The sequence below is a fragment of the Accipiter gentilis genome, chromosome Z (assembly GCF_929443795.1).
Source record: "Accipiter gentilis chromosome Z, bAccGen1.1, whole genome shotgun sequence".
Classification (NCBI taxonomy): domain Eukaryota; kingdom Metazoa; phylum Chordata; class Aves; order Accipitriformes; family Accipitridae; genus Astur; species Astur gentilis.
The window spans coordinates 80,207,782-80,234,797 of NC_064919.1; the positions used below are offsets into that span (position 1 = coordinate 80,207,782).

Consider the following 27,016-nt stretch of genomic DNA (forward strand, 5'->3'; position numbering starts at 1 on the left):
CTTGTTACATGACGCCATCATGTCACACTTTCAACTTCGAGTTGATTTGAACTTACGGCCTGGGGGACTGTATTCTCCACTTTCATGTCATTACGTGAACTTTTTTCCTAGCTCAGCGCGAGACTGTGGTGGATTTGACTGGCTCTTGGTTGGTTTTGTTGGAATTTGATTGAATGACAAAAGAAGAAAAGATTTTTTTTATATATATATATATTTATATATAGTGTGGAAAAAGGGAAAGGTGGGGAAAGAAGATATATATAAAAATAATAATTTAAAAAAAGTTACAAACACAGCATCAGTCAAAAGGATCTAATGGAAATACTTGCCATTGAACTATAGAAAATGAAACAGGAAGGAGAGCAAAACAAACTAACTGAATGGAAAGAAAAGAAAGAAAGGAAGAAGAAAAGAAAGGAAGGAAGAAAAAAAAGGATGGAGAAGGCCTAGCCAGAGACACACACATAAAACACACACTTAAATGTAGACACACAGTCAACAGTGAACAGTAACAGAACGTTATGCAGCAGCTGTTGAGGAGAGCATGCACTGAATGAATGAGCGCAGACACAGATCGGTTTGCAGTCTGGAAAATAAATACATTTGCTGCCAACCAGAATGCTTTTGTTAGCATTGGCCTTTCCCGCACCACCCCCAGCATCCTGGGCTTTGCTGGATGGCTAGCCAAAGTCCTCCGGGAGCCTTTCCATTTCCTTGGATGGACTCCGGAGCAGGTACCGCTCTAATTCAATTACATCCCGTTTAAAATCATGGGGGAGTAATAGACCAAGAGCTGCTTTGGCTACTGAAAAAGGGAAAGGAAAAGGAAAAGGAAAATAAAAAAGAATAGGAAAAGAAAAAAGAAAAAGAAAAAGAAAAAGAAAAAGAAAAAGAAAAAGAAAAAGAAAAAGAAAAAGAGAAAAAGAGAAAGAAAAGCAACTATTGCTGGTTGCTGCATGTCCATTTAGCGGTTCACAGGACGGTGGGCTCCAAAACACAGCAATGCTGGTATGGTGTGGGAAGCAGACTTGTAGGAGGACTCAGATGATACGATGGGCCCTAAATCAGCATCATTAAAAGAAGGACATTTACTCCTTTGGCATTGGCTGTGGCTTGAATTTCAAAAATAATGGGAAAAAAATGAGAGGAAGAGGAAGAAGAAGAGGAAGAGGGAGAGGAGAGGAGAGAAGAGAAGAGAAGGGAAGAGAAGAGAAGAGAAGAGAAGAGAAGAGAGAAGAAGAGAGCAGGAGAGGAAGGGAAAGGGAAAGAAGAAGAAAAAAAGAAAAAAGAAAGGAAAAGAAAAGAGAAAGAGAAAGAAAAGAAAGAAAAAGAAAAACAAAAAAGGGAAAGGAAAAGAAAAAGGAAATGGAAAAGAAAAAGAAAAACAAAAAAGAAACTGCCAAGGGCTGGTTGCTACAATCTTCAGAAACATCCTGTTCCTCTCCTACAAAGGAAAATGTCCCTTTATTGGCGCAGGGAGTTTTGCCTCAGTAAACACCAAAAATCACTGCACACAACAATACACTTGTCTCAGTCAGCAGCTCTGCACCCTGATCTTCAGGTATTGCCTTCCCGTCCCCTTGGCAGGGCTCATATCTCCTCCCAACCTATTTCTGAAAAGTCACTGCACACAACTGAAATTTCACCTTGCATTTGGGTGTCACAAGAATATTGTTGGCAGTTCTCATCCTGAAGTCATGTATGCTGCTAGAGAACGTTCTTTTTTTTTTTTTTTTTTTTTTTTTACTGTTTCTGTATTTTTTCTGAGCTGAAACATGCTTTCTGGCTACAGCAGTTATGCTCAGCTGACAAGAAATGATGCTGAACTAGCCGCTGATCTGAGCACTGGCTTCAGCTCCACACTTTTCCCACAGTTGGCTGCTGTCTTGGTTGGAACTGACATCTTCTTGATGGCCTGGCCCCAATGCTCTGCCCTTTGATGAGCTGGAAGCGTCAACCTGAGCTTCCTGGAGTTTAAGTGAAGACAATAGGCTGGTACCCCCAAGGCAGATGCAAGATGTGGGTCTACAGTTATTTCGCAAGCCAAGAGGGAGAAAAGTGTCTTTTTTGAAGATGGCCCAGGGTAGAGCTGTTGTCACTTGTGTCCCCGGGTACCAAAGGACAACTAGCATCAGCTGTACAGGCCTAGGCTGTGCGTGAGAAAGAGAAAAAGGCCTCTAGCATCCCTCTTACCCCTCAGGGCTTTCTGACTATGTCATACCACAAGAGAAAGAGCAGGTGGGGAGGAAGGACAGCTGGCAGCACCATCATAGCAAGACCTGGCTCTTTCCATACCTCAGCTGTGCCAGCAGCATGGGTTAGGCTTTACAAGGAAAAGGGCTAACAGGCTTTGCTTCCCTGAATGGAGCAATGAGGAAGCTGGAATGGGACAGATCTGGTGAACAAATAATATCCTGCTCTATCCCTAGGAAGTGGCAGCAACACACCTCTCCTGTCTGGGGTTGGATTATGGGATGGCACTGGCTGCAGGGTCAGGGATGGCATCACCATGGGCAATGTGTATGCATGTAGATGCTAGACCCAGGCAACTCCCATGCTGAAGAGAGGTTCTTTGACATAATCCTGTCTGGAGAGAACATTTTCCCTTACGGGTGGAGCAGGAAGGACTAGGCTGGTCTGCCAGTGACCACTGGCTTTGAAGCAGGTACTACCATCCCTCTGCCTGTCCTCTACACACCCTCAGACACTGTGGATGCGACATACACATGCACGCACACACACACAAACATATATATGTACAGGTGAAGGATCAGGACTTGCTGAGGCTAAAATAACAAACCAAACCAAACCAAAACAAACAAACCCAGAAAATGTATTTTCACATGAAAGTCACATGTGGTCATCCTGTCTGCCTAACTTGGGTCTGTATTTCAAGCATCAGATGAAGCTGTCCTTCTAAAGCAGGGTTCTACAGCACCTACCTAGTCAGTGGAAAGGAGAAGACCTTTTGACAGTCTTTAGGGACATATCCTGCCTACACAGCTGATGTACCTGAGTTTAGGCAACATTTGTAAGAAACAGTAATACATATAGGCCAGTTGAGTGAGTTGGGTGAAACAGGCTTTCAAATGCACAATCCCTTTTTCAGATCTTAAACTTGGGCAGACAGACTTTCCCTCTGGAGGGCTACAAAGGCAAATGCCTTTCTCTGTTGACTAGGCAGAGGAGTTAGATACCTATCTTATGAAGACTGCTTCATCAGCGGCATGAAATTGAGAGGCAAGTTAGGCGTCAGTGTTAGATAGGCTGGACACCAGCCAAAGTCATCTGTTTAAGAAAAGCAATTCACTTTGCTGGGAACAAGTATAAACTTCAGGTATTGCTAAAGTAAATTTGTGAGTAAAAGTGTTAAGGTTATGAAGACAAGTATATACGACCTAGTTCAGAATTGGTGCCTTGGAGATAAGGAAGGAGCATACTTCCCAAGCAGTTAGGATCTGTGCACAAAGACAGATTATGCAAAGTATCTTTGCTGCAGGTAACACTGACCAAGAACTTGCTCCACTGAGCAAACCATAGCCAAATACATCTGGTAAATGCCAGTATTCCTCCAACCCAGCTTCTTCTTTGAAGCATCTAAGTGGAGCCTGAGACTGTTCTCCTTGAACACTGGATAGAGATAATGGCTTAAAGTCCTAATGATGGGATTCAGGATGCAGACATCTCCATCTGAGCAAATCACTCTAGGCAAGTTTTAGTGGGGACAGACAGTGGTTGTAGGTCCCAATTCACTTGTCCTAAGGGACCGTTCCAGATGAGACTGTGAACCACTGCTAAAAGGAGCCCATATCTCTCTTGTGGTTATAATGAGGACCTTGAATGACTAGCTGTGCAGGAGATAGTGTGTAAGTCTATAACGCCAGGGGAAATGAATCTCAGCCAAAGCCTTGGTTAGAGCAAACATAACTTTAGTCATGTCCTTGTAACCTGTACTGCCAGAACAGTAGTCCTAATGCTACAAACACCTCTGTCACAGGAAAGCTTTTAACAGCAGTTTCTGACCACACTGGAAGGATCAGGTCTGTATTGTGAGAGACATTCATTGCCCATGTTTAAGCCAGAGCAAGATTTACTTCCCCCAGGAGTCTTTGGCTTGGACTTATCCCAGCCAGATATAAGCACTCAACTTAGGAGCCCATTTACCCTAAACACTGCAATGTCCCTGGAGGTGAAGAGGAACACTGATTCTGCTTAGCTGGGGTGTGAATGGGACTTGAAGGTGTCTCTTTTACTCTCCAAAGACTAGAAAGGAAATCAAAGTCCACTCAGTAGGTTAGGCCAAATGAGCAATCCATGCAAAATTTCTCTGTGGAGGCTGCTTTTTTCACTGTTTCCACATAAGTAATTACATGTGTGGTTAACCCAGAAGAGACACTTAATGCCAATCTGTTCATACCTTCCATCCCTATTTTCTATGCACATGGCCCTGCTAAAGAGCAATGATGTACTTTGCAACTGACTCTAATTTTTCACCTCTTCATCTGTGTTTCTTTTGCTCCACATAGGGCTAAGTCATTGTTGAGACCTGACAGCCATAATGTGGGGCTCTGGAGATAGACTAGGCTGTACCACCAAGACCACTGGATCATCTTCCAAGGATTGATTTAGCAGAGGGACCAAAAAGACAATGCTGAGGCAGCTTTGGTCCCATTTACACCACCAGCCTGCTGGGTAGGTATGGCCTGAATCCAGGTCTGTGCATAGCAGGAAGGATTCTGCCCTGTCTCTTGCTGATGCGAATGGCAAACCGCCCTGGCTTCAATGGGAGAAGGATCGCTACGCTTGCTAGTGTGACAAAATCAAGCTGTTATGTGGAGCAAGATTTGTGTCCATCCATACAAAAACTTTTGAAAGCAAGTGTAGAAGGACAGGCCTTTCCCAAAGACTTCATGAACTAAGATGGTGCAGATGATATTCTTTAAAAGTACATACCTCCTATGCTCTGTGACATTCACCATATAGTCTAGGGACTGCTAGGCTTGTGCAGCATCTTGCACATGCTCTCAGGCCATCTACCTGCTTTCAGGGTATGAATGTATCTCCTAAGGTACAAATGCAACCAGCTACAGGTGCAAGATTGCTCTGTGTCTTTGCAGGACCACAGAATTGGTCCAACACTGCCTCCATCATGGTGGGCTACGAGTTTGAAGTTCTTCTTCCTTAACTTATGAAGTTCTTCATAAATCTACTGCCTCCTATTCCTCATTATTTCTAATGTGTCTTTCCCCCTAGTCCTTCCTAGCCAAATCTCCATGGATCATCTTCTCTATCCCTTTTTTTGTGCTGTCTAGAAGGCAGGGAACCTCTCACCAAAGGAGCTCAAAAGCCATCACTTCTTCCAGCACCAAAGTGGCTACCTCCTATGCTCACACCTAAGTCTCTGCTCATGACTGACCATTGCTCATGTACCCACCACATACGTAGACTTTGTTACCTTTATGCAATACATATTAGTCTCTGTTTACACACACATGCATGCACTCACACACGTGTGTGTGTTTGCAAGCTCATCCAAAACCGCAGTCAGGATCCTATCCTTCTATCTGCTGGAGCCTGTGTCCAAGCACACCTATAGCAAGGCAGTGGAGATATTTCTCCTATGGGTGACAGATCTTTACAGCTATTGCCTCTGAGGCTGATCAATATTATTAAAATTCCAACCCGTGTTTTTATCCCTTGCCTTTCTTCTTATTTCTCTAGCAATTTCTCTCTGTTTTATGCCTCTGGTCCAACCTTCTTCCAATGCTGGATAGCTCTGCTTTCCCTCTGCTTCAGCCCTCCTCTTCACTGTACCCTGATACCAACCCACACAGATCTTCCCTTCCCTAACTCTGGCCTGGACTGCCGGCAGAGGTGGAGGAAGGAGGCAGAGTTCTCCAAAATGGGCTCCATCCCTGCAACAACTGCTGCTAAGGCTGTCATGGGGAGCCCAAATGTCTTAGTTTGGGAAGGGCAGTGTGGTGAAGGGGACTTTGCATCCATGCTGGGATTAAGTGAATCCTGATCGTTTACACTAGAAATCAATCCATTTACCTGGACTCTTGGGGTGCTATTTTTAGGAAGAAAAAAAAACAAAGAAAAGAAAAAAAAAGAATGTTTTTTGTCAGATGCTTCAGTTTTAACATCTGAAAGTTAAAAAGGACGCAGATAGTATATATGAATCTTTATATACATGAATATGCACACATACATATCATACATATGTATACATACAGACGTACTATATATACATACGTATCAACAGAGACAATTGCACATATACAGACAGAGAAACTAATGTGATCTAACAGGGATATGGGAGTCCAGCATTTTGAATGCTAATGTTTTCTGTGGTTTTTTTTTACTTTTAAGATACTTCATGACACTGCCTCATTTTTCCCATTTATAAATTAAAGGTGATGATAAAAATTAGCTCTTAAATTGTAATGACCTTCTTTCAGGTAATCGTATGACTTATTTGCTGTGCAGTGTTGTTAGTAGGATTGCTCTCATTTGACTATGTTACATTAAGAGCTGGTTGAAAAATGACAATTATTTTTCAGGGGAAAATTGTCATTATTTTGGTTTGCTTTCCTGTGAATATTTTAGTTAAAAAAACAAAACAAATCTGGGGTGGGGGAGGTGGCATGAGTAATAGATTAATTTTTGTCTTTTTTTTTATTCAATCTGAAAACCAGTCCATTTTTAACAGGAATTTAGTGTTTTGAAGGCCAACATTTTTAATCAAGACAGTTTTGTTTTTTGTGCTGTTGGCATTTCTTTTTTAATCTACTAGAATGAAAATTTGCTGTGGAAATATCCAGTTTGGTCAAAATGTCAATTTTTGGTCACCCCCCTCTCCCCCAGCCAGTTTGATGAAAAAATGTCAAACAGCAATAGCTGTGTCACCTCTGATTTATCTATTTTTCTAGAACCATTAGTCTCAAGCAGATGATAAAACAGCACCGCAACAGAGTGGCCGCTTCTGGAGAAGCCAGCCCAGATGGTCAGAAAATGTCACTGGTTCCCTGTGCGGCGTTGCCTTTTCTCAGCCTGTCCCTGAGTGGTGGCAGGAGAGTTGGTCACAGCATGATGGAGATCACAGGGTGGTGGAGACAACCCAGAAGAGACGTGGAGGTGTGTGGCAAAAGGAAGGGCTGGGCTGGGCTGGGACAAAGCAGGGATGCAGGGTATGCTGGTGCAAGAGACAGCTCTGATTGCCCAGTACCCAGATTGTGGTAGGGAGCAATGGGTAAGGGCTGAGCGGTCACAGCCCTGGTCGCCTTCCTCAGCAACATCCAGAATTTACTTGCTCATGCAAAGATAGCCATGACTCCCTATTCCTCTCTCAGCTATATTTTACCAACCAAGAGTTTTGCAGGCAAAGGTCAGTGCAATGAACTCAGGTCATTTTGGGAAGCAGGCTGGTAGTGATGGTGAAGGTCAAACGTATGTTATGTGGCTACTTTTCCAGCAAAGACTGTAGCATTTCCCACTCCCAACGGCCAGCTCAGTGGGTCCTATGCCCCAAGGAACATTTGTCCTGCCCCATACAGAGTGCTCACTCCTGCTTTTGCTGCTGGTGAACATTAGGTGGGAGAGGAAATTAAGCTGTGTAGTAGCTACCTTTCTGCACATAATGAAAGGTTCTTTATTACAAGGGGGCCTCGAGGAGTTTGCTATCTCCTGAGCATTGTACCAACAGTTTAATTAAAAAAATGTACATGGTTGAGAACCAAGTCTAATTGGGAATCTGTAAGCAAGCCTCTGTGCCCAATCTCCGCTGGTTCTGCTTTTTTCTCTTTGTAGATTGACGAGAGCTTATAAAAATTCTGATGAACCCAGTGGTTCACACTCCTGTGCTTGTTGCTGAGGGTTAGATAGAGATGCTATGCCCATTCCCCCCTTCCTTTTCTCCACCAGAGAATGGCACCTCCTAGGATGATCTCAGGACCCCTAATCAATCAAGCCCAGGTCACGGATCTCAGCAGGTAGGGTTACGCTGCCTGTGACCTCCAAGTAGGTTGCCTGAGAACACCTCACCTGGGGCTCAAGTGCCTGCCACAAGATGTGACAGCTCACAGCTGTCTGCTAGGCTGGGGATGAAGAACCTCATCTCTAATTGCTCAGTGGGAGAAGGAAGGAGTTTTTGGGGTGGTGCTTGTGTGGGGTTGCATCCAGGCAAAGAGGAGACCCCAGCTCTCCTCCCACTCCCCCCAGTGACTCCCCCGATCCTGCTCCTGTGCCAGTGGCAGGAGGCAGGGCTGGACTCAGGAGCTACCTGGCCTGCCCATAGTTGGAGTGGTGGGGGCACCCTGTGCCCCATGACCACGCAAGACTTCCCAAGTGCAGCAAATACTCATGCATGCACATTACTGTCCTGCACGTCAGGACTTGTGCCTTGCAGGATCACCCACATTAAGCCTCGCATTTGTGGGTCTGCTTCCCTGTGATATATAATGGGACCGTGCCCCAGGAGTGAGACTTCACCCTTCCTCTCCCAAGACTGTTCAGCACCTTGCCCAGCCTCTCTAACCCTCTAAATCAGAATGCAGCCAGGAACACATACTCCCAGCTTGCAACACTCAATTACTCCTTCTGATATTTTATTTTTTTTTGCCTGCAGCTTCAAATTACCTTCAAGGTGCACAGGGCAATTAGCTAAAAATATTTCCTGCTTCATTTTAATTGCACTAAAACTCTAATGTACCTCCAGCAAGGAGCAGTAAGGTGGAAAATGGTGCCCCAAATATTTCAGATTGATTAAAGCCCAGGTTGATTCAATAAGCTTACATAGTTCTATTAATTATTAAATGTTACTAATTTTTTGTTGGAAAAAAAAAAAAAAAGAAAAAAACCCAACACCTTCCTGAAGCCACATTCTGTATGATGTTTCTGAAACAAGATACATCCACTAAGGACACGATAACTTTCTGAGTTTGAGAGAGACAAGAATTCCTCCATATAGTTGGAGCAGTTTCCATGTGAAGAATTCACAGCTCTTGGCAAATTTTAGTATCTCAGAATTTGATTCTGAAAACACTTATGTATGTGACTTATGTATGTGACTCATTTCACTGCTATAACTGAGGTATTTATATGGTTCTAATTTAGAGCTGGATCACGTTTTTGTTCAAAGTCTTTCTTGGTGGAAAATGGTGATCAGTCAAACATTATGATTGCTTAAAAAATAATCAAAACTTTTTGTCTGAGAATTTAAAAAGAAATCCAAAACAAAATTATTTTTTTTGAAAGCACTGAAAATGAATGTCCTGTTTTTTTCATTCACATGATGGCTAGTTCATAAGATTACTTAAGCATACTTTGAAAAACTATTGAAAATAAACCCCGAATTCCATTTGCATCCAGTGAAGAGTCTGATCAGTCTCAGCCCCTTGGGTTTCTGGTTCATTGTCACCTCAGCCAGCCTGTGCTTATGAAGCCTTTCCCTGTGTGCCTGCAGCTGTGCTGGCTGGAACTGCTATCATCAACAACACCACAGAGCTGAACCCAAGGCTGGACCCCTTCACCTCCGCCGCTGAGCTTTGCTTTGTAACCCATTTTATTCTAAACCAACTTGCTCACCTTAAATGACTGAGACAGCAGGTCACTGCTGGTCTAGCTGACTTCAAACATGTCAGGAAACTATCACAGAAGCTGTTCAGCTGGCAGAAGTGAGGTGGTGGAGGAGACAATGAGCATCTGGAAATGGAAACCCTGCCAGCTGCTCCTGCTGCAGCTAAAAGTTGAAGTGTGTCTGACCATAAGCTGTAGAGAAGTGTCTGACATTCCAGCCTCGTATCCTAGCCCTGTAATTTCATTCCCTAGTGCTAATATTAATGGTCTCATTGGTCTGAGACTCAGAAAAATATTGCAGTCATCTGATGTCCTGAAATTTTGTCAAAGGACCTCAAAAGAAATGAAAAAAGGATTAATACCTATACTCATTATTCCTAAGACTATTATCTATAGGTCTAAATTTGATTTGTTTTATTTTGATTTGTTTTACATTTTTACTACCAACATGACAAAGACATTGTGAAAGGTGTCCATGAATAGACTTTGGCAATGAGAGCTTTCATGGGCCAATGTGCCTAGAGAGGCTATCCCCAGCGGTGCAACAGGTTCTCACCTCTCTTGCCTCTTCTACTCCTCAGGTCTCAAGTGCACTTGCCAACTTGGGTAGCAATTAGGGCTTGCATATTATAGAGATGTGTTTAGGAGGAATGAAGGTGAGACCCAAGAGCTCTTTTCGCAGGGACCATCAGTAAGATGTCAGATGAGGCTTTCTGTGCTGCAGTGAATTCAGCAAGTTTCTCGTACAAATGATAGGCTCATGTTAGCCTAAGCCTTTATGTTCCTCCCTGTGCCTAAGGGCTAGAGATTTACCTGAGTGAGGAATGGTGGTGAGGTAAAGGTGGGATTGAATGCATGTCTCACTCACTTCCATGGCTGTGAACGAAGCCTGCTGGTGATGGTGGAGTCCATGGAAAGTATCAGAAAGATGCTGCTCATCTCTGTAATTCTCTCTGCCTCTCCTGTACTCTGCAGGGCAAGAACATCCTCTGACCATCTCCAGAGCAGCTCTGCAACTGATTCTGACCATCTCCAGAGCAGCTCAAGTCTGCAACTGATTTTTACACAATTTCAAGGGATATTGAAGGTGCTCAGCCACTTGGTAAAGGGCACATTGAGAAGAGGAGTCTCTGAAAAAAACCCCCACCCAGCCCTCACTGCTAATGTGCAAGTCCATTCACTTGCTTCCTCTGAAGCAGAACTCCAGGAAGGCAGGTACTGGCTCCTCCTTCCCCACATGAATGCGGAAGACAGAATAAAGAGAAAGGGAGAAAAAAAATCATTTCACGGCTAGTCTGCCCCGAACAAGAAAAGGTTCCCGACACCAGCAAACTAATCAACGCTGAAAGCTTATGAGGTCAAGGTTTCCCTTCTCCTCCATTATTCTTTTGATTCTTTCTGACTGGCTGGGACTTGAGTGCTGCCCTGGCAAGTCTATAAATACAAAAACCTTTCTTGACTTCCTCTGGAGCACACCAAAGACCATTTGAATACCTGTAGGGAGAAGTTAAAACTAAGCGAAACCAAAACAACTCTCAAAAAACAGCTTGTCTAGCCAATCTTCAGGTGCTGACCATAAATTTCTGTAAGTCAGGCCCAGGAAGCTTGTCTCTGCTCAGTGGGAAATGGGAAAGACAGCTCACCCTCCTAAGAGCAAGCCCTCTGGATTCAGTGTTTTGTGTGAAGACTTATGGCCAGGAATGCTAATGCCAAGGAACCGGCTGAGCTGGCAACGGGGTGTGAGCTGTGCCTGAAGAGGCAACCTGGGACCATCAGGGTTGAGCTCTGACAGTCTGAGCTGCCTGGAGCATCTCAGTATCTGTGTCTCCTCCCCTGTGCTCCGTGAAATGCCACTGAGCCATCTTGGGTGGCCATCAGTGCACAGCTGACAGGAGTTTCCCTGACCTGTCCACCAAGAAGGTCCCAGCCTTTGTACAGTCTTTTCCACTGCCACCTATAGAGTGTAAAATGCTCCTGAAGCCAACTGAGGAGTATATATAAACCCCCTTGGTGTGGAGGGAAAATGGCAGAAGATCTAGGAATATCTACGACTGCTGCTGCATTGGAAATATCAAAGGTCCCTGTCCTAAGGTGCTGCCCATGGTCTCTGCACTGCAGCGCAGGGAACTTGCCTCAGAAGTCTTTTCATGAGAAAAGCAAGGCTGCTCTCTCCATCTTTCTTGTCTTTGGGCTCTCTGTTGGGCTCTGTGCTCCTCCAGTGCTCTGTTTGGTAGAAAAAGGGGAAAGAAGAATGACCCGTTTCCTACCAAGGTCTGACAAGCAGGAACCATAACTGCAGCATAAGCTTCTCTGATGGATTCTGCCTCAGCAAAATGAAATTAAGATTTCAGCAAACAAGCCCCAATTCCATGGTACCAGTAGGACAATGACATCTGATAATTGCTAACTCCTTTTGCTTATTCTTTGCTCTGTTCACCCCATCAGTCTCTCCAGATTATATTTTCAGCTGAGTTTAATGAACACCATTTATTAAACTAACACTAGGGTTCTGCTCTGGCCTCAGACAGATGTGCCTGCTAATATGAATCATTTTGTTCAATTGGATTATTCTGATGGAGAGTGGATCCCCGCCACTCTGAGGAGCACAAACAAATGGGGAACAGCTCGCCTCCGGTTGTGACCAGCTGCTCGCGTTCCTGAGGAGGCAGCTCCAGGCTCCGCAGGCAGCTTGGCAGGGTGGTGTCCCTACCGCTCCCACCAGCCAGCGCTTCTGCTCCTTGCCATTTCCCCCTCACGTGTGGGGACCATTTCCAGACCTCAGTGTGGCTCTGAGCCTGCCTTGTTGGTGGGACATGAGCATCACCGCTACCTTTCCTGTGTTTACCAGCTTCATGGGCAACAGGATTCACCTTCTCCTTTGTCACGATGAATGGTCCTTATCTGAATACAAAACAGAAACCCCTTAACTGTGTATCCTTCCCTTCCCAGCACGCCGTGTCTGACCTCCTTCACATTGACACCTGAGAAAATGTAGACTACTTATTTGCTATTGATCCTTCTTTACTCTGATCTTCTCCAATTATTTGGGCAAAGGGACAGGGATGATATGCTTTTAAAGTCTTGTATTAATCAGAGAAAAGAGATAAAATCCATCTGAAATCTCCCAGACAGAGATCCCCTCGGTCTATCATTTGGGATTTTAGTGTTGAAAATTTTGGGTCAATCGCTGTAATATATTGTGTTCAGGCACCAGATATCCATCTATCTGTCTCTCTCAATACAAATCCTACCTTCTGTGAACCATAAAACTCCTAGCAGAGTGACATTACCACTTCTCACATCGACAGAACACACTGAGCACACATAACTTGGGGAAAAATTACAGAGGCAATTTGAAAGATCAGAAGAGAAAAAGCAGATTTCTGTTCCCTGAGCGTAAGTGCCCAAATCCCACAACAAGTCTTTAGCTGGCACAAATCATCATCGCTCTGTTGAAGCTTATTTTTTTGCCAGGTGAAGGGCAGGCCCAGCACTTCTCCAGCTACCTGTGATCCTCAGGAAAACTCATTCTAGAGCATTTCTGAAGGAAGAAATAATTTTCTTTTTAACCTTAAGCAGCACCCCAGAGTTACTTCCAGGAATCACTGGTCAGTACCAAAAGCCAGACTGTCAGGAAGTGGGGCTGTGCTGAGAGAGAAAAGACCCCAAAGCCAACCATGGTGCCAGTCTGCATGCCTTTACTGACAGCACTTTAGCGTGCTCCTCAACAAAGCCATCTACTGAGAAGTTAGTTCCTACATTGAGGTTCAAGCTTAAGGAACGCTTCTCCAGGAGCGAGGTATTCCTTTTCTCCTGATCAGGATCTGTACACCTTTCTCTAAATTGCATTACACTGGCCTTCCTGGGGAACAGGAAAAAGACCTATGGGAATTCCTGATGGGATTTTTCTCTAACAAGGTCTGCAGGGTTTGTAACAAATAATGTCCTTGTAAGCTAAGAGCAGAAGACAGAAAACCCTCAAATAGACTCCTTTCCAAAAGCAGCAAATCTCTTAAGAACTGACATGTAAGACCCTGGTTTCCTAAAGATGTTGTTGAGCTGCCTGCCTGGCTCCCTTTCCCAGTGCCCAGTCTGCCATGATGGAGCAATGTGTGCCATGCAAGGGGAATGCACAGAGGAAAATAAAGAACATGGAAAGCATTCATTATCATATCATAGGAGATGGGATGCAACCTCTACTGATGAGTGCAGATGCTTCAAGAGAGGAGAAAAAAAGAGAATCTTATCCAGCAAAGAAAAATTTGTAGCTGACTGCACAGCCCATGGGTTTCATGGCCCAATCATTTCCAAATCCTTAAAAATCAAAGTAATGAAAACCTATTTTCTTTCAGAACAACTGTTTTTTAAGGCAGATATTGTATTACAGCACTCTATCATGACAGCCAGAGCCCTGGTCTACAGCACATCCAAATCAACCAAAAGATGTCTGTTGGCTTCAAGGACTGGGCATTGTATAGCCGGAAATCTCAAAGGTGGACATGTCATTGCTGTGAGGATTTTAAACAGTTACCCTACTCTGCACAGAATGGGTGCTTCAGACAAAGCAGCTGCTGGATCTGTCCTACACAGGAAAAAGGGGACATCTGAAGAGGCAGGGTAGGAGGATATCTCTGCCAATAATGGGAGAAATCTGCTGGGTAAAGAGAATCACTTGAGTGTTCAACTGCAGCTTTCCAGGGATGCAAGAGGATTTCTCCTGTTGTAAGTCATTGTTGTATAAAGAGATTTTTAAAATAAGCCATAGGGGTCTGTATGGAGGTAGGCATGTTCATTCCCTAGTCTCTTTACTCTAAAAAGACCAGAGTGGCCAGAATGGTGGCATTGCATCTTGCTCTAGAATTGCAAATAATTTAAACATCTCTGCTAGGAGAACATTTAGAGTTAAATAAGTAATAAGTGGCCTGAATCCTTGGCTGCCATAAATCAGTGTCACTTCACTGACTTCAGAGAAGCTGGTAATTGACACTGCCTGAGAACTTCACCTGAACATGCTTGTGGTTAGTACCTTTCCAGACAGAACATTGAGTTTTCATTTACTGTGCTGCTTGGTTGGGAAATGACTTGACTGCTGTTCTCCTTTCCCCTCCAGCTTAGTCTTCTACCCAATATTTCAAAAAGGTTGGGTAAAGCTTAGCTAAGTGGAAAAATGAACCATTTGAAATAAAAGCTGTCTTTTCTCGAACTGCAGTCACCAGGCAGGATGAAAGACACCTGAGAAACAGGGTATGCACCGTAAACCTTCTCTGCTACAGCTGAATCATACACTTCAGAGACTAGAGTTCTGATATTCACTTGTATCTGGCCAAAGTTACCATATCCATGAATTATTCATATATGCAATTATTGCATTTGATATATCACTGGGTATAACTGTGGGAATGAGAAACAGTGTACTAGTGCAGCTGATTGTATATGCCTTCCAAACCATAAGGACATCAATTTAAGGTGCTCACATTGATGGAGCACTCTACAACCCCTTATTAAGATTCTTGCCAACTCCGGTAGTGGTTTTCCCCTGCAGAGTAAATTTCACGGAGATTTTTAGCCTCCCTTTTCTTTATACCTACAATATCAGTGCCCAACAGTACCCCATACAGCTTCAATTCATGACTCTGCTGTAGCTTTCAAAGGTCAGTGGCAAAAAGGTCAGATCATTTTCAGGGTACTGATCAATGCTACACAAGTGACCTGAGTCCTGTGAACCACATGTGGAGCTGACTTGTAACTTTGACTTTAATGGGAGTTTCCTGTTTCTGGCATTAACCTTCTCTGCTAATTCACTTTTCCTTAGGACCAGAGGGCTGTGCCCTGCCTTTGGCCTATACTGTCCATATCATCTTTATCTGGACAAAAAAGCATGCTCATGGTGCTGATGTTTTCTTTTGACTAAACACACCAGAGACAGATCTATCAGCCTTCAAGCATATGAGGCATAGGACCATCTAAGAAGAACACCTCTTGCCTGAAGTCCTATACCTGTATGGTCTCATATACCGAGCTTCAAACAACTTGTCCTTTGCTCTCTCCCCAAGTACTTGCATTTGCAAATTGATAACATGCCTCTTTCCTGTCCTCTCATTAGTGGGTACTGCTCTCCCCAGTGCCCCAGTATCAAAAGATTTTGCTGACTTGTCACTTATTTGAAGTTCCTGTAGGAGAGTGACCACACTTCTTTTTAATCCTCATCCTGGATTTTCACAAGACTCTTTCTTTGTGGGTCTTTCTCCTCTCTCATTCTCTTTGTACCTATTTTATTTAGCAGAGGATTGCATTCCATCAGCATTTGCTGCTGCTGGAAGAAACATTTTGGCTATGGGTGTCTCCTGTGTTTTTCCATCTCTTTGGCTCTCGTTTCAGATCACGGCTGCTTAAAACATTACCCTTTCCTTTTCTTACACTTCCCAGTTTTTCTTGAAGTTGTAGTCCATCGTGCACTGGCCCAGCAAATGTCTGTGCTGGGTGAACCTAATAAATAGGTTCCTTCAAAGGGTAGTGTTTTCAGGTTACTGCAGCTGCCCATTAACTGACGTAATCAAAGCTCACACGGTTTAGCTCAGAAAGTCTCTAAACCTGACCTACTCAGGTAATTTGCATAACAAGGTCCATATGAGATGCCATAATAAACCTGTTGGTCAAGTGGCTCAATATAAATCTACAGCCCTCCAGTCAACCCTGGGGCTTTGGTGGTTTTGCTGTTAGAAACCTTGAAGGTGGCACAGCCATACTAAGCTCTTGGTCTTTTCACAGTAGGGACAACTCAGCAGGCTCTGTGCTGACTGAGTCATTGGAAAAAGTTCTCACAAGCCTCCCAAAGTTTACTTTAGAGGATCAGGACCAACAGCATCACAGTGGGATGAGAAATGGGACACTGCTTTCATATCTAGTATTTAATTCTGAAATAATTGCATTATCTAACATTTTGAAAAAAAATGGGGACATGTGTTTTAACGAAGAATTCATGCTCTGAACGGAAGGAAAGTGTTATGGTATTGCATTGTGCTGCTCTATCACTCCCATGACAAATAGTGTGGATCTGTTAGTGACCTACATGGACTCATTTAGATGCAAACACAGCAATACTCCCGAAAAGCTGCCCTGCTTTGAGAAGGAACAAGTTCCAAATATTGCTGAATGGAGTTCAGTCTCAGAGCAGTAATTACTGATTGTAATTTTGGAGTAAATGCAGTAATTAATTATTGTCGTTTTCCATCAGTGCGTTATATTGTGTGCCAATCTTAGAATAACTACAATAATTAGCAAATGGGATTTTGTATGGTCTGGTATTGAAACTGTGGTTTATAGTACAGACATGAGAATTTTACAATAATAAAGTTATTAGTAATTTAAATGGGCAGAGAGGTTTAAAATGATCACCCAGAAAAGAAAAGGGTTGCCTTCTCAGTTTTGCAAACACCTTCAGTAGTTCTGTTTCCACCTCCCCCAGTAACATTCAATTCCATTCTCTCTTGTACAAGCACAACAGTGCAAAGTTTGGGTTAAAACCCCAGTGAGAGACATTTAATTTAATCACAGCTGTCAGTGGAAATTAAAAGCAAAAGTAATCCAAAGAAAAGAAAAAAATATTGGCTGAGCTGTTGTTTTTCCAGTACCTAAACACTTTCCCAAATGAAGCTGTGCTGATTTTGTTCACACTTTATTCACTCATATTAAAGTTTGTGCTGGAGTACTGTTTTGATGTAATTATACTAGTGCAAATTTCCATAATGTAAGCAAGTCCTAAATGATCTAAGCGACAACTAAAGAAGGGAAATGACAATGTGCAGGAAGAGGAATTGGTTAGCATGATTGTAGGAGGCATAAATTCAAGAAATGGGATTAGAACGTGATAAAGGATATTTAGTTCGAATCTCAAGATGAACAGCCTAATAGACACCAGTGAGATCAATGTAACTGCAGAATGGCCTTTCACTGGAGGTAATAGAAGCCTATCTGAGAGGTATAAGCAACCAAAAATTCAGTAAAAAGTACACTTTCATTAGGCTTTGCATTGAAGCAATCTGAAATGCCAAGAGACAGCCAGAAATTTTACATTCACATGTTTTTGTTTATAGACACTTGGAATTTTGCTTGTTTGTTTTATTTTTGGCTGGTAATGTCTGCTTACTTTAAAATGAGATGTTTTCATTTTTTCCTCTTATCAGAGCACAGGAAAAGGAAAATGGAAAATGCAAAGTTTTCCAGCTTGATAACCTATACATTCTAATGAAAAAAACAAAAAAAAAAAAAAAGACAGACATTTCCTCTGGGAAAAAATATCACCTATTCCAGCCAGCTGCAAAAACAAGCATCTCACATCTTCTACAATACACCACACATCAGCACATGTTCAGGAGGCTGTGAAGGAGGACCTGAGCATCTTTTTTTTTGCATTCAAACTTTGGCCTATGTTATTTCCCTTGGCATTTTGGAGAAGCAGGGTGCCTAGACAATGCATTCTTTTGCCACTACTCTTAGGAGTACAGCTGAAAAAAATTTCTTACTGTTGACCTTTTTTTTCACTCTTCTGCTTCAGTGTCACCTCACTCAGTTTGTCTCACTCACACTCACTTTGTCTCACGCTGTTTCATGCCAGTCAGTGCTCCAGGTTAGTTGCACCCAAATGGCTCTCCATCTTTAGCTTGAATCAAAACAGCAGAGTATCTATCTGAGGTGGTAAATAACACTTTGCTAATGATCAGTCACTGCAATGAAGCCACAGAAGGGGAATGGACAAGATTTTAACTGCTTTTCTGTACAATGTCTTTTATTGATCTACCAGCTGGATGCTTTTGTGTTGCTCTGTTAAGTCCTTAATACTGGAAGAACTATAAATTATGGGGTTTTCTAGGCACTATTGTCCTTTCATGGCTACTACTGACTTAGCATGGATGGGGCACTGGGGAATGAGCTTCAAAACCCAGTGCAGAGGTCTGGAATCCCGCTGGTTGCTTCTGCTCCCACAGGAAGGATCAGAGGAGCTCGTCTTTCTGCCTGTCCTAGCAGTCCTCCATGGTGCTGGCCATGCAGAGGGCACCCCCAGGCACTGCAGGTTCTGCCTGCAACTTTGCTGTTTCACAGGATACTTGATGGCTCCTGGGAATGGCCACCCAAGGGAGCTCTGGCTTCCAGGGTGTTTTTTTCTTCATTATTTTGTGCATTTACTATCTGAAAGACACATGAAGTGCCTCCGAATCCTTGCTTTCTAGTCCTCAGGGGGGATTTGTAATAGAATATATTGATTTTGGCAGAGTTGCCTCAAATGATCCTCTTCTCTTACTTTTGATTTCTCCCTGCCCCCCCCCACCCCTTTTTTTTTCTACAACCACCTCTTTAATTATAAAGAAAAAAGAGAACAGAGGCAGCCATTTTAGAAACATTTTGCCATCTGAATTCTTCAGGGCTTTGCTTGCCACAGCTTGTGGGCTTATCTGCCACATCAGAGACCCTTTCAGTGTTTGACAACAACTTTAGAGAACTTGCAAGGAAAACAAAGGACTTCAAATCACTGTGGCCTAGACTGCTTGTGTCCCAAAAGGGAGATCTATAAGTTTTAAAAAAAGTGCATCCAGAATTAAAATTGAGTGAAGATCTTTCTTGGTTAGGAAAAAACACTCTGGTGGATTACATCAAACTGGGTGCTGCTTGTGTTTCTTGTTGGCAGCTTCTTATTTTTGGAAAGGAGTTCAATAAAACAAAGCTCTTCCTTAGAAAAATCCCAATTAAAAAGTTTCTTGAATATCCTCTTGAAGCACATGAGTAATTGCCCTGATGTCAATATGGTTATTCACATGCTTCAAATTGGAATTAAGGGCCCTGAAGAGCTGTGACCAAAGTAAAACTAGATAGAAACATACAGGAGTTATTGTGTTTTTTGTCAGTTAAGGGAGCTGCCTGCTCTCACGCTTTGCAATAGCTATCTGTGCTGTACCCATGGGCCTAGCTGGCTTCTGTCTTACTGTTTTTTAGAAAACTTCTTGTTGCAGTAACAACACTGTCTACTGAGTAGGCAAGTCAGAGAATTCGAGTGGTATTTTGGAGGCTGACTGGAAGTTGCACATCAAAGCAGCCATGAGGCACAATAACACCGCGCTGAGCCAAGAACAACTGACCTATCTCTAAGTAAGGCTTACTTCTGAGGGCTTAGCCCTGTGCTGATTGCTATTGCACAGCCCTGGCTGGAAGCCGACTTGTGGCCATCATGGCTAAAAATCCTCTGTCTGCTTCTAGGGTGCTGTTATGGATGCTTCTGAGCACTGGAAAGCAGATGAGCTGAAGAAAGAGCTGGATCTAACCCCTTCTGAGCTTCTGGGTATCCTTGCTGTCACCAAGTGTCCTCTCCAGTCTAACCTGTCATGGTACTCCCTTGTGCTAAATCTGATCCTTCCCTGGGATACACTCCTTCAGTGTCCTCCTGGGAGCACAGGCACTTGGCCAATTCCTTTTGTTAGGTGCAAAAAACCACACACACAAATTTTTTCATCGAGAAATCTCTCCTGCTAAAAGGCAGGGACATCTTCAGCTCCTGCAATGGGCTCACCAAGGTGGGAGTCTACAAGAGAATAAGGGCCTCTGAGCTGTATTTAGTCCATTTACTCCATTTTGATAGGGACTGCCTGTACCTCAATAAAGGCTTCTATAAGCAGAGGATGGAAGTGATCTGGTGGTAACAACTGACCTGATTTTGCTGGACAGCAGAGCATTAAAATCAAAGCTAAAGCCAGGATGGCTAAAGGGCTTCCTATTTAGATGCAACAATTCCAAGACTGTTCTCCTGCTTTGCAGAAGCAAAGGAAAGAAAAAAGTGCTCTAAGAGAGAGAGATGGAATTTTATTGCCATTTTACCAGCTGATTCCTTTTTATATAATTTATTGGGGGAAAAAAAAACCCAAACAACAAATCTTAGTCCTACTGCTGAGTAATCTTTGTATAGAAAACAGGCTGAGACCTCAACATCATCCTGATTGGGAAAAGGTAGAGGCAGAGCACTTCTAAATGACCTGTGATAATGAAAACACCATAGACTCATGCCGGTGAATCCTTAACAACACAGGTGTCTACAGCCCTGCGCTTTGTTACATGACCATAAGAAACAAGCATATCCTCAGTGATCACAGCTACTCTATGGTATAAAGCTATTGCTTGGTGCCAAACTAGGGAGACACTTGTGTTCTTCAATCCCCTTGCAGGTGTTATTGAAAAATCTCCCTGACAAAGGCAGTCCCTGCTTTAACAAAATTCATGCATACTTTGCCTGCTCTCCCTCAGCAAAACCTGCAGTAAAAAAACAGTGTCATGAAGAAAAAAGCACTTGGATATGGAAACATATTTTGGTTTCAAGCTTCCAAGGGGCCTTGTCATAAACAAGGAAAAGAAAAGAGGTATTTGAAGAGAGGTATTTGAAAGTGCATTGACAGTTATCTTCATATAGTTACATATAAAGGAGGGTCTAAGCTATGAAGGCTTTATGTTGCATATGCACCTAACATGTTTATTGAAAGGTTTCTTAATCCACTTCATATTGTCTTCAGTGCAGTACTTCTTTCAAAGACATTCTGATCCCATTCCTTAATTCTCAGTGGAAAGGATACTGCTCTGAAGATTGGAACAATACATTTTTCAATGATATTAGAGATACCAGTGAAAAATTAGAACACTTAATAGTTCTTTGGGAAGGTTGAAGGTAGGGATTTCCTGCGTGTACCTTAGATGAGTCAAAAAAGGCCTGAATCAATATCACTGAATCTTAGACATTACGGCTGTAATGGCCTGAAAAGGCCACCTAACCTGTCTCTCTGTCACTAATTCAGGAGTGCAAACTGCTTGTTGCAGCTTAGAGCCACGCTGGGTGCTGGGTTTATTGGGAAAAATCTGGTGTGGAACAGTTTTAACAACAGGGAGACTTCCTGTCTCTGTAACAAACACATATGGTTTTACATTTCTGTTTCTCAAAGAATTATCTAATGGAAAAGCCAGCCAGTGGTGGAAAATATTTCCGTTTTTGGAAAAATCTCCATTTTTGTTATTGGTGATAGGCTGGGATTCCAACGAAACAAGCTGCTGCTTCTGATATTTTTGACACTCTTACATGTGTTAGAAGTTCCCTTGGAGCACCAAGCTGGCTCCTTTCCAACAACATGAAGTACATGAGTCTAACAATGAGAAGCTCATTGAGATTTGTCTAGGTCCTCACTCAAGCAAAGCTTCCTTGGCTTTGGTTGGGTTTTGTCTACACACAGAAGTTAACAGTAACTGAGCAAGAAGTGAGCATGGATCCTTCTATTAATTTCTTGGGCTTGGGAAGAAAGAAATTAGGGGTTATTTAGTTGTCAGGGAGACATATTTACATAAAGTTATTATGTTTGGATGAAATTGGATACAGACTATAGTGTATGAAGAATGAAGAATGCTTTGAAACATTTGCAAGACAGATCTATTGAGACAGACACTGTCCCAGTCCAGTCACCTGGGATAAAACTGCAGCCCAGTCCCATCTCTTAATTGCAGATTTTCTTCAGCCACCAATAATATTCTGTTTGGCTGAGCAAGGGGAATCAGGACAGCTGCTGGCTCTCCTCTAGTGACCAGGAAGATTTTCTAGAGATGCAGGTTGCCCCTGGGGTGGGGAACTTGGCTCATCCCTCATTAAGCATCCTTCCACGTCTTTTTCTAAAGAGGTGCACACACAAACAGTTCCTGGTTTATGTGTGGGTGCATATTTGTGCAGTGTGGCTCTAGCCAGAGGCCTAAATGAAAAAGGCAGAAGCTAGAGAGTCTCAGAGCTGAAACTTTTTGAGGGTCTACAACACAAAGAGAGTCTACAACCACAGCTGACACCCTCTTCCCCATGCAGTTACCTGTGCTAGTGCTTTGTATCCAGTGGTTCCCATAACTCTTCAGTAGGGACGATTAGCATCCTTTGGCCTCTTCAGCTGCACCTTCAGCCTCTTCATGCCAATCTGGAAGCCATTCATAGCCTGGATAGCAGCTTGGGCACTGGCAGGATTGTCAAAACTCACAAAACCTGTCAAAACATGAGGCAAGGCAGGGGGCTTAATGAGCTGAAGGGGGCCAACGTACATACATGCAACGACCACTGAGAATGAACATGGGGAAGGGGGTAAGGGTGGTGGGTGGGAGGGAGTGAGCAGGTAGGAGGGTGGGCGGGTGGGCAGGAGAGTGAGGAGAGGATGCTTGCCAATGGGGGACGAAGGGTAGGAGGGGTTGTTACAGATCAGTGTCCCAGGACGCAGTGCCTGGTTTGAGTGCCAGTTTGGACATAAGGTTATGTGAAGCACAGGGATCCAAATGGTGGTGCCACAGTACCAGCACGCACAAGATTTGGGTCACCTTTGAGCTGGGTGTCAGCAGATGTGATGCATGGTCTCAAGGCACTCTGTCTTGCTCTCTTTCCCTCCATCAATACTGGGGTAAATCTCTAGACCTTCCTTCACTCACCAGCATAACTTTTCCTTTGCTTTCCAATATTCATGGTGAAGGGAACCTGGTATACCCACTGCTACTTCCCTATTATGGCAATAAAAGTAAAATGTGATTTTAATAAGTTCTCCATTATGGTATTCATTGGCATGAATAGTTTGATTGTTGGCCACTTGAGCAATATGAGGAGCTTTATTAACTGGCAATTTCTGCAGACTTTATGTTGACTCTGCAGTTAAGAAAGATGAACACTAGTGCTTTCCTAACATGGTTTCCGTAAGTAGTTTCATACCTTGCCAGCAAATCATCCAATCAGCCATGGAGCGCATCCAGCAGTAGAAGCACCTATAGTGACTGAATATTTTATCTACAGGCCACCTAAAATGACATTCTTTGTCTCAATGGAAGACTTGCTCTGTGGGGATCAGAAGAGCCAAGATAGGACAGAACCACACAGGATGCAATGCATCTAATGCATTCAGCTCTGGGGAGAGTTTTTGGTGTGGGTGGGTTTTTTTTTTCCTTCTTTTTTTTTTTATGTTAGCTGCAGGAAAAGGCTTCACTTACCCAGACTGTGTGTGACTTTAGCTGGATTGACCATGGGTCTGAGATATTAGTGAGGCAGGGGGCCATCACATTGTATAAGAATTGCCTCTGCTACCTTTGTCAGAAATGTCCCTGTGTGCCAAAAACATTTCTGAGCACAAACCCTGGGTAAGACTAGCCTGGACCAGTCTGCACTCCAGACAAAGCCATCTGTTTTCCCTCCCCTGCAAAGCTTTGGCAGCACAAATCAACCCTAGGAACCCAGTGCCTCTCAACAAACAAAGGCTGAAATGAAAAGACAGTTTGAGTGCCCCTCAAAAAGCTAATGCTGAGCATTTGCTGCCAGGTATACACCTGCTCCTGACAACAGTACCATGCATGGCTTACAGCCTTGGGCTGTACTGTGAATGCATTCAGCAGCACCTCCTCCCTGGTCTAGTTCCTCCTCGAAAGCAAGTCTCCCAGATGACAGAGGGTGGCTTGCATTTGAATAAGACACACATACACATGCATGCAAGCACACCTTCTCACTCTTGCATTAAAGCTGTACTCCCTGCCTTCGGCTAATAATGTAGAAGTTTATGAGAGGTCATAAAACCTATGGTCTTAGCCTCAAAGTGAGATGAGTTTACTGAGTATGTCAGATGTGGTTTTAAGAGGGAGACCCATGGAATAAACAGGCATCCCTCTTCATCCTCTCCTCTTGAAGCCAAGGCTCCAAGTAACTGGCTGGCTGTGCAGTTTTCCTGCCAACTACCTGGATGAGGAGGTACCAACACTGGAGCTCTGAAGATGTGAGCAAAAGTGTTGCTCAAGCCTCACAGCAGTCATCAAACTCTAGACAGGAATCTGGAGAGTTATGGTGAGTAATGAGCTGGGATATTATTCAATGGCAATGGGTCTGATTTTGCAGTCACTTATTAGACAATAAGCACCTGCTAATGTTCCCAGTTTACATTTGACTACTTGAATAATATATCAGTCAACAATGATGTCCTATGATTTGATCCCCGCAATGGAGCAAACTATACACCTCCTGATTTTGCCTGACTTGATTCAGTCTTTAAATACTGCTGGAAGCTTCCTTGGAAATGCTTTACATGAGCTTCAACTTGAAATTTGTCTAGCTACCTCACATCTTTGAATATATGATGTAGTGAAAGCCAGTTTTTTTTAAGATCACCTCTGGATTGCTAATACTCCTGTCCAAGACCCATCAGCCACATCTATAACAGTAAACTAAAACTGTGCCAGGGAAGTTCAGAGAAAATGGAACCCAATCATCTGTACCACTGAATTTTTAGAAAGGTCCTTGACATAGTTTTGACTTGTGCCTAACTCCAAACAATTCCTGGACAAAGTCTGAGTATTAGCACAGAACAGAGGTTGTTTTCAGTAGTTAGCTTGATGTGGCCATGATATTCTGGAAAGTAAGAGAATTTAATAGTTTGGGTGTGGGTCATTTTGTGCCAGCTGGCCCCAGTAGTAGGAGGAAGTGCCAGGTATATTTACTTTACTAACATATACACAGCTACCAAATATCAAAGCTGAGTTGGCTGCAGCTGGATAATTGCTTATATCATGTCTTTAGAGAACCTAGCTTGCCTGGGAACTTTGATTTCCACTCTTGTTACTGGTCTTGTTGCAATGTGCCTCCTACTGACCAGATGTGCACATCTAAAGTATGTTTACATGTGTATCTTTTTGTGAGAAAATCACCTTGGGAACTTATAATCAGTGGAGAGCTAGACAATATAGTCAATGGAATGTAGGACATCATTTATCTCTTTTTTCAGGACACTCCTAGCTGTGCTCAGATGAGTCAAATCCCACTGGCTGTGTAGCAGGGACCAGTGCTGACTGCAATGAAGACAGGCACCTAGCTTAAATCAAGGTACCTCTATTGTGGAATTTACCTGGTTCCATAGTTGGGACTGTCATCTCAAGGTAAGATGTTGTTAAATGGCTAGTGCCTGGGTGAGTCACTCCCCAAAGCCATGTTAATTGCTGAGCCAAACTCCTAATGAATGTAAACGCCACCAGAAATGCTGCCAAGTATGATGGACATCTACTATTTGTCCACTTTTGCCAAGACTAGACCTTTAGTTGGGTGATAAGCCCTGGTGCTGGGATGCTGATACAGTTGTACATCTGCAAGAACCTTTCATTTAGGTAAGTTCACAAAGCTACGCTAGTTTTAATCATCACTTTGCTTTTGAGATGGAATTCTAATGCCATTTCCTCATTCTGTGCAAAGCTGTAAATAATACAGCATTTTAACAAATGGGAATAATAAGAGAGATCAGAAGTGCATTTGCACACTGTATTTCACTTAGACTAGATAATGAAATTGGGAGTTGTACTCTGATGTTATTGGTATTAGCTGCCTACAGATCTGGACTGGATTTGGATTGTTTATTTTTTTCTTCTCTGTTGTCCTGAAATCCACTGCTGTAATACAAAAATCTCCACTGGCTAGCTGCTGAGGGTGGGGGTGCTGGGGAGAGAGAAGGAAGAGGGCGAACGCCAATAATTATGCGTTTTCCTTGTGAGCACATCCTAGGGACAGAGCAGCTCATTCCTCTATCTTCATTTCACTGTTTTAGTTTAAGGGGGCTTGATATGCTCAGAAATTGTTGGTGCATTCGGCTCTCCCCCTTCCTGTTATTTATGTGCAGTTGTATTTCGTATTGTTGAACATATTTGGATGGAGTCCAAAAAGAAGAAAAGCTATAGCTTATCCTGAGAGTTGAGATGTCACAGTGCTAAGGGATAGGCAGATTGGCAGACAAGCTGTGCTAACAATATCATATTCCTTTCTCTTTTCGGGTCAAATAACTACTGGTAGATTATATGACTTTTTTGTTGTTGTTATGTACACTATTGGCAGATCTTTGTTTCTCCACGTCAGTGTCAGCAGTGTTAATGGTGCTATGCCAGATTTAAGCATGTATGACTGGGAACAGAATGTATGTACTAGGAAAACAGCTTAAATGCCTACTTTCTGAATGGCTTTAAAGTTTGAGCCCATGACTATAGGATTCAAAGCATGATGATAGTAGTACAGTTGCTCAGGAAGCTATCTGTGTTTTGAACACCACCCCTGCATTGTCATCTACACTCTTGAAGGGCAAAAGAGAATGGGAGAGGTTAAAAAGCTTGAAGCCTTTTCTGTGCATCAGTTAATTAATAATCAGAGAAATATATGTTCTGGTCTGAAGACGGTTGGTAGGAGGACAGGATTTTGTGATAAATCTATTTTAAGGGGGGATTTTTTTTTTTTTCCCCAGATATTATGTAAAAAGGCTGTTCTAATAAATGATTTATCAAAGCAACAAAGAATGAAGAAATCTGCTAGGACTGCAGCTCAGGGCATCTAATCTTCCTGATTCTGCACAGCATCTTCTAGGAAGGTACTGACATTGGAGTCCATGAC

At 43.1% G+C, this 27,016-nt stretch overlaps 1 protein-coding gene across 12 annotated transcripts in view; it reads right to left on the reverse strand.

Annotated features, from left to right (window-relative positions):
* The window catches only part of CELF4 (CUGBP Elav-like family member 4), a 718,598-nt gene that overhangs the window by 4,010 nt on the left and 687,572 nt on the right, over positions 1-27,016 (reverse strand). For 11 of the 12 annotated variants that reach the window (XM_049795649.1, XM_049795645.1, XM_049795647.1 and 8 more), the window contains one exon: positions 22,452-22,618. In XM_049795649.1, coding sequence (XP_049651606.1) covers positions 22,491-22,618 — 128 coding nt within the window. In that variant the 3' untranslated portion in view covers positions 22,452-22,490. Of the gene's footprint in view, positions 1-56; positions 145-22,451; positions 22,619-27,016 lie in introns of all 12 variants that reach the window. The other variant, XR_007505106.1, reaches the window with a different exon arrangement.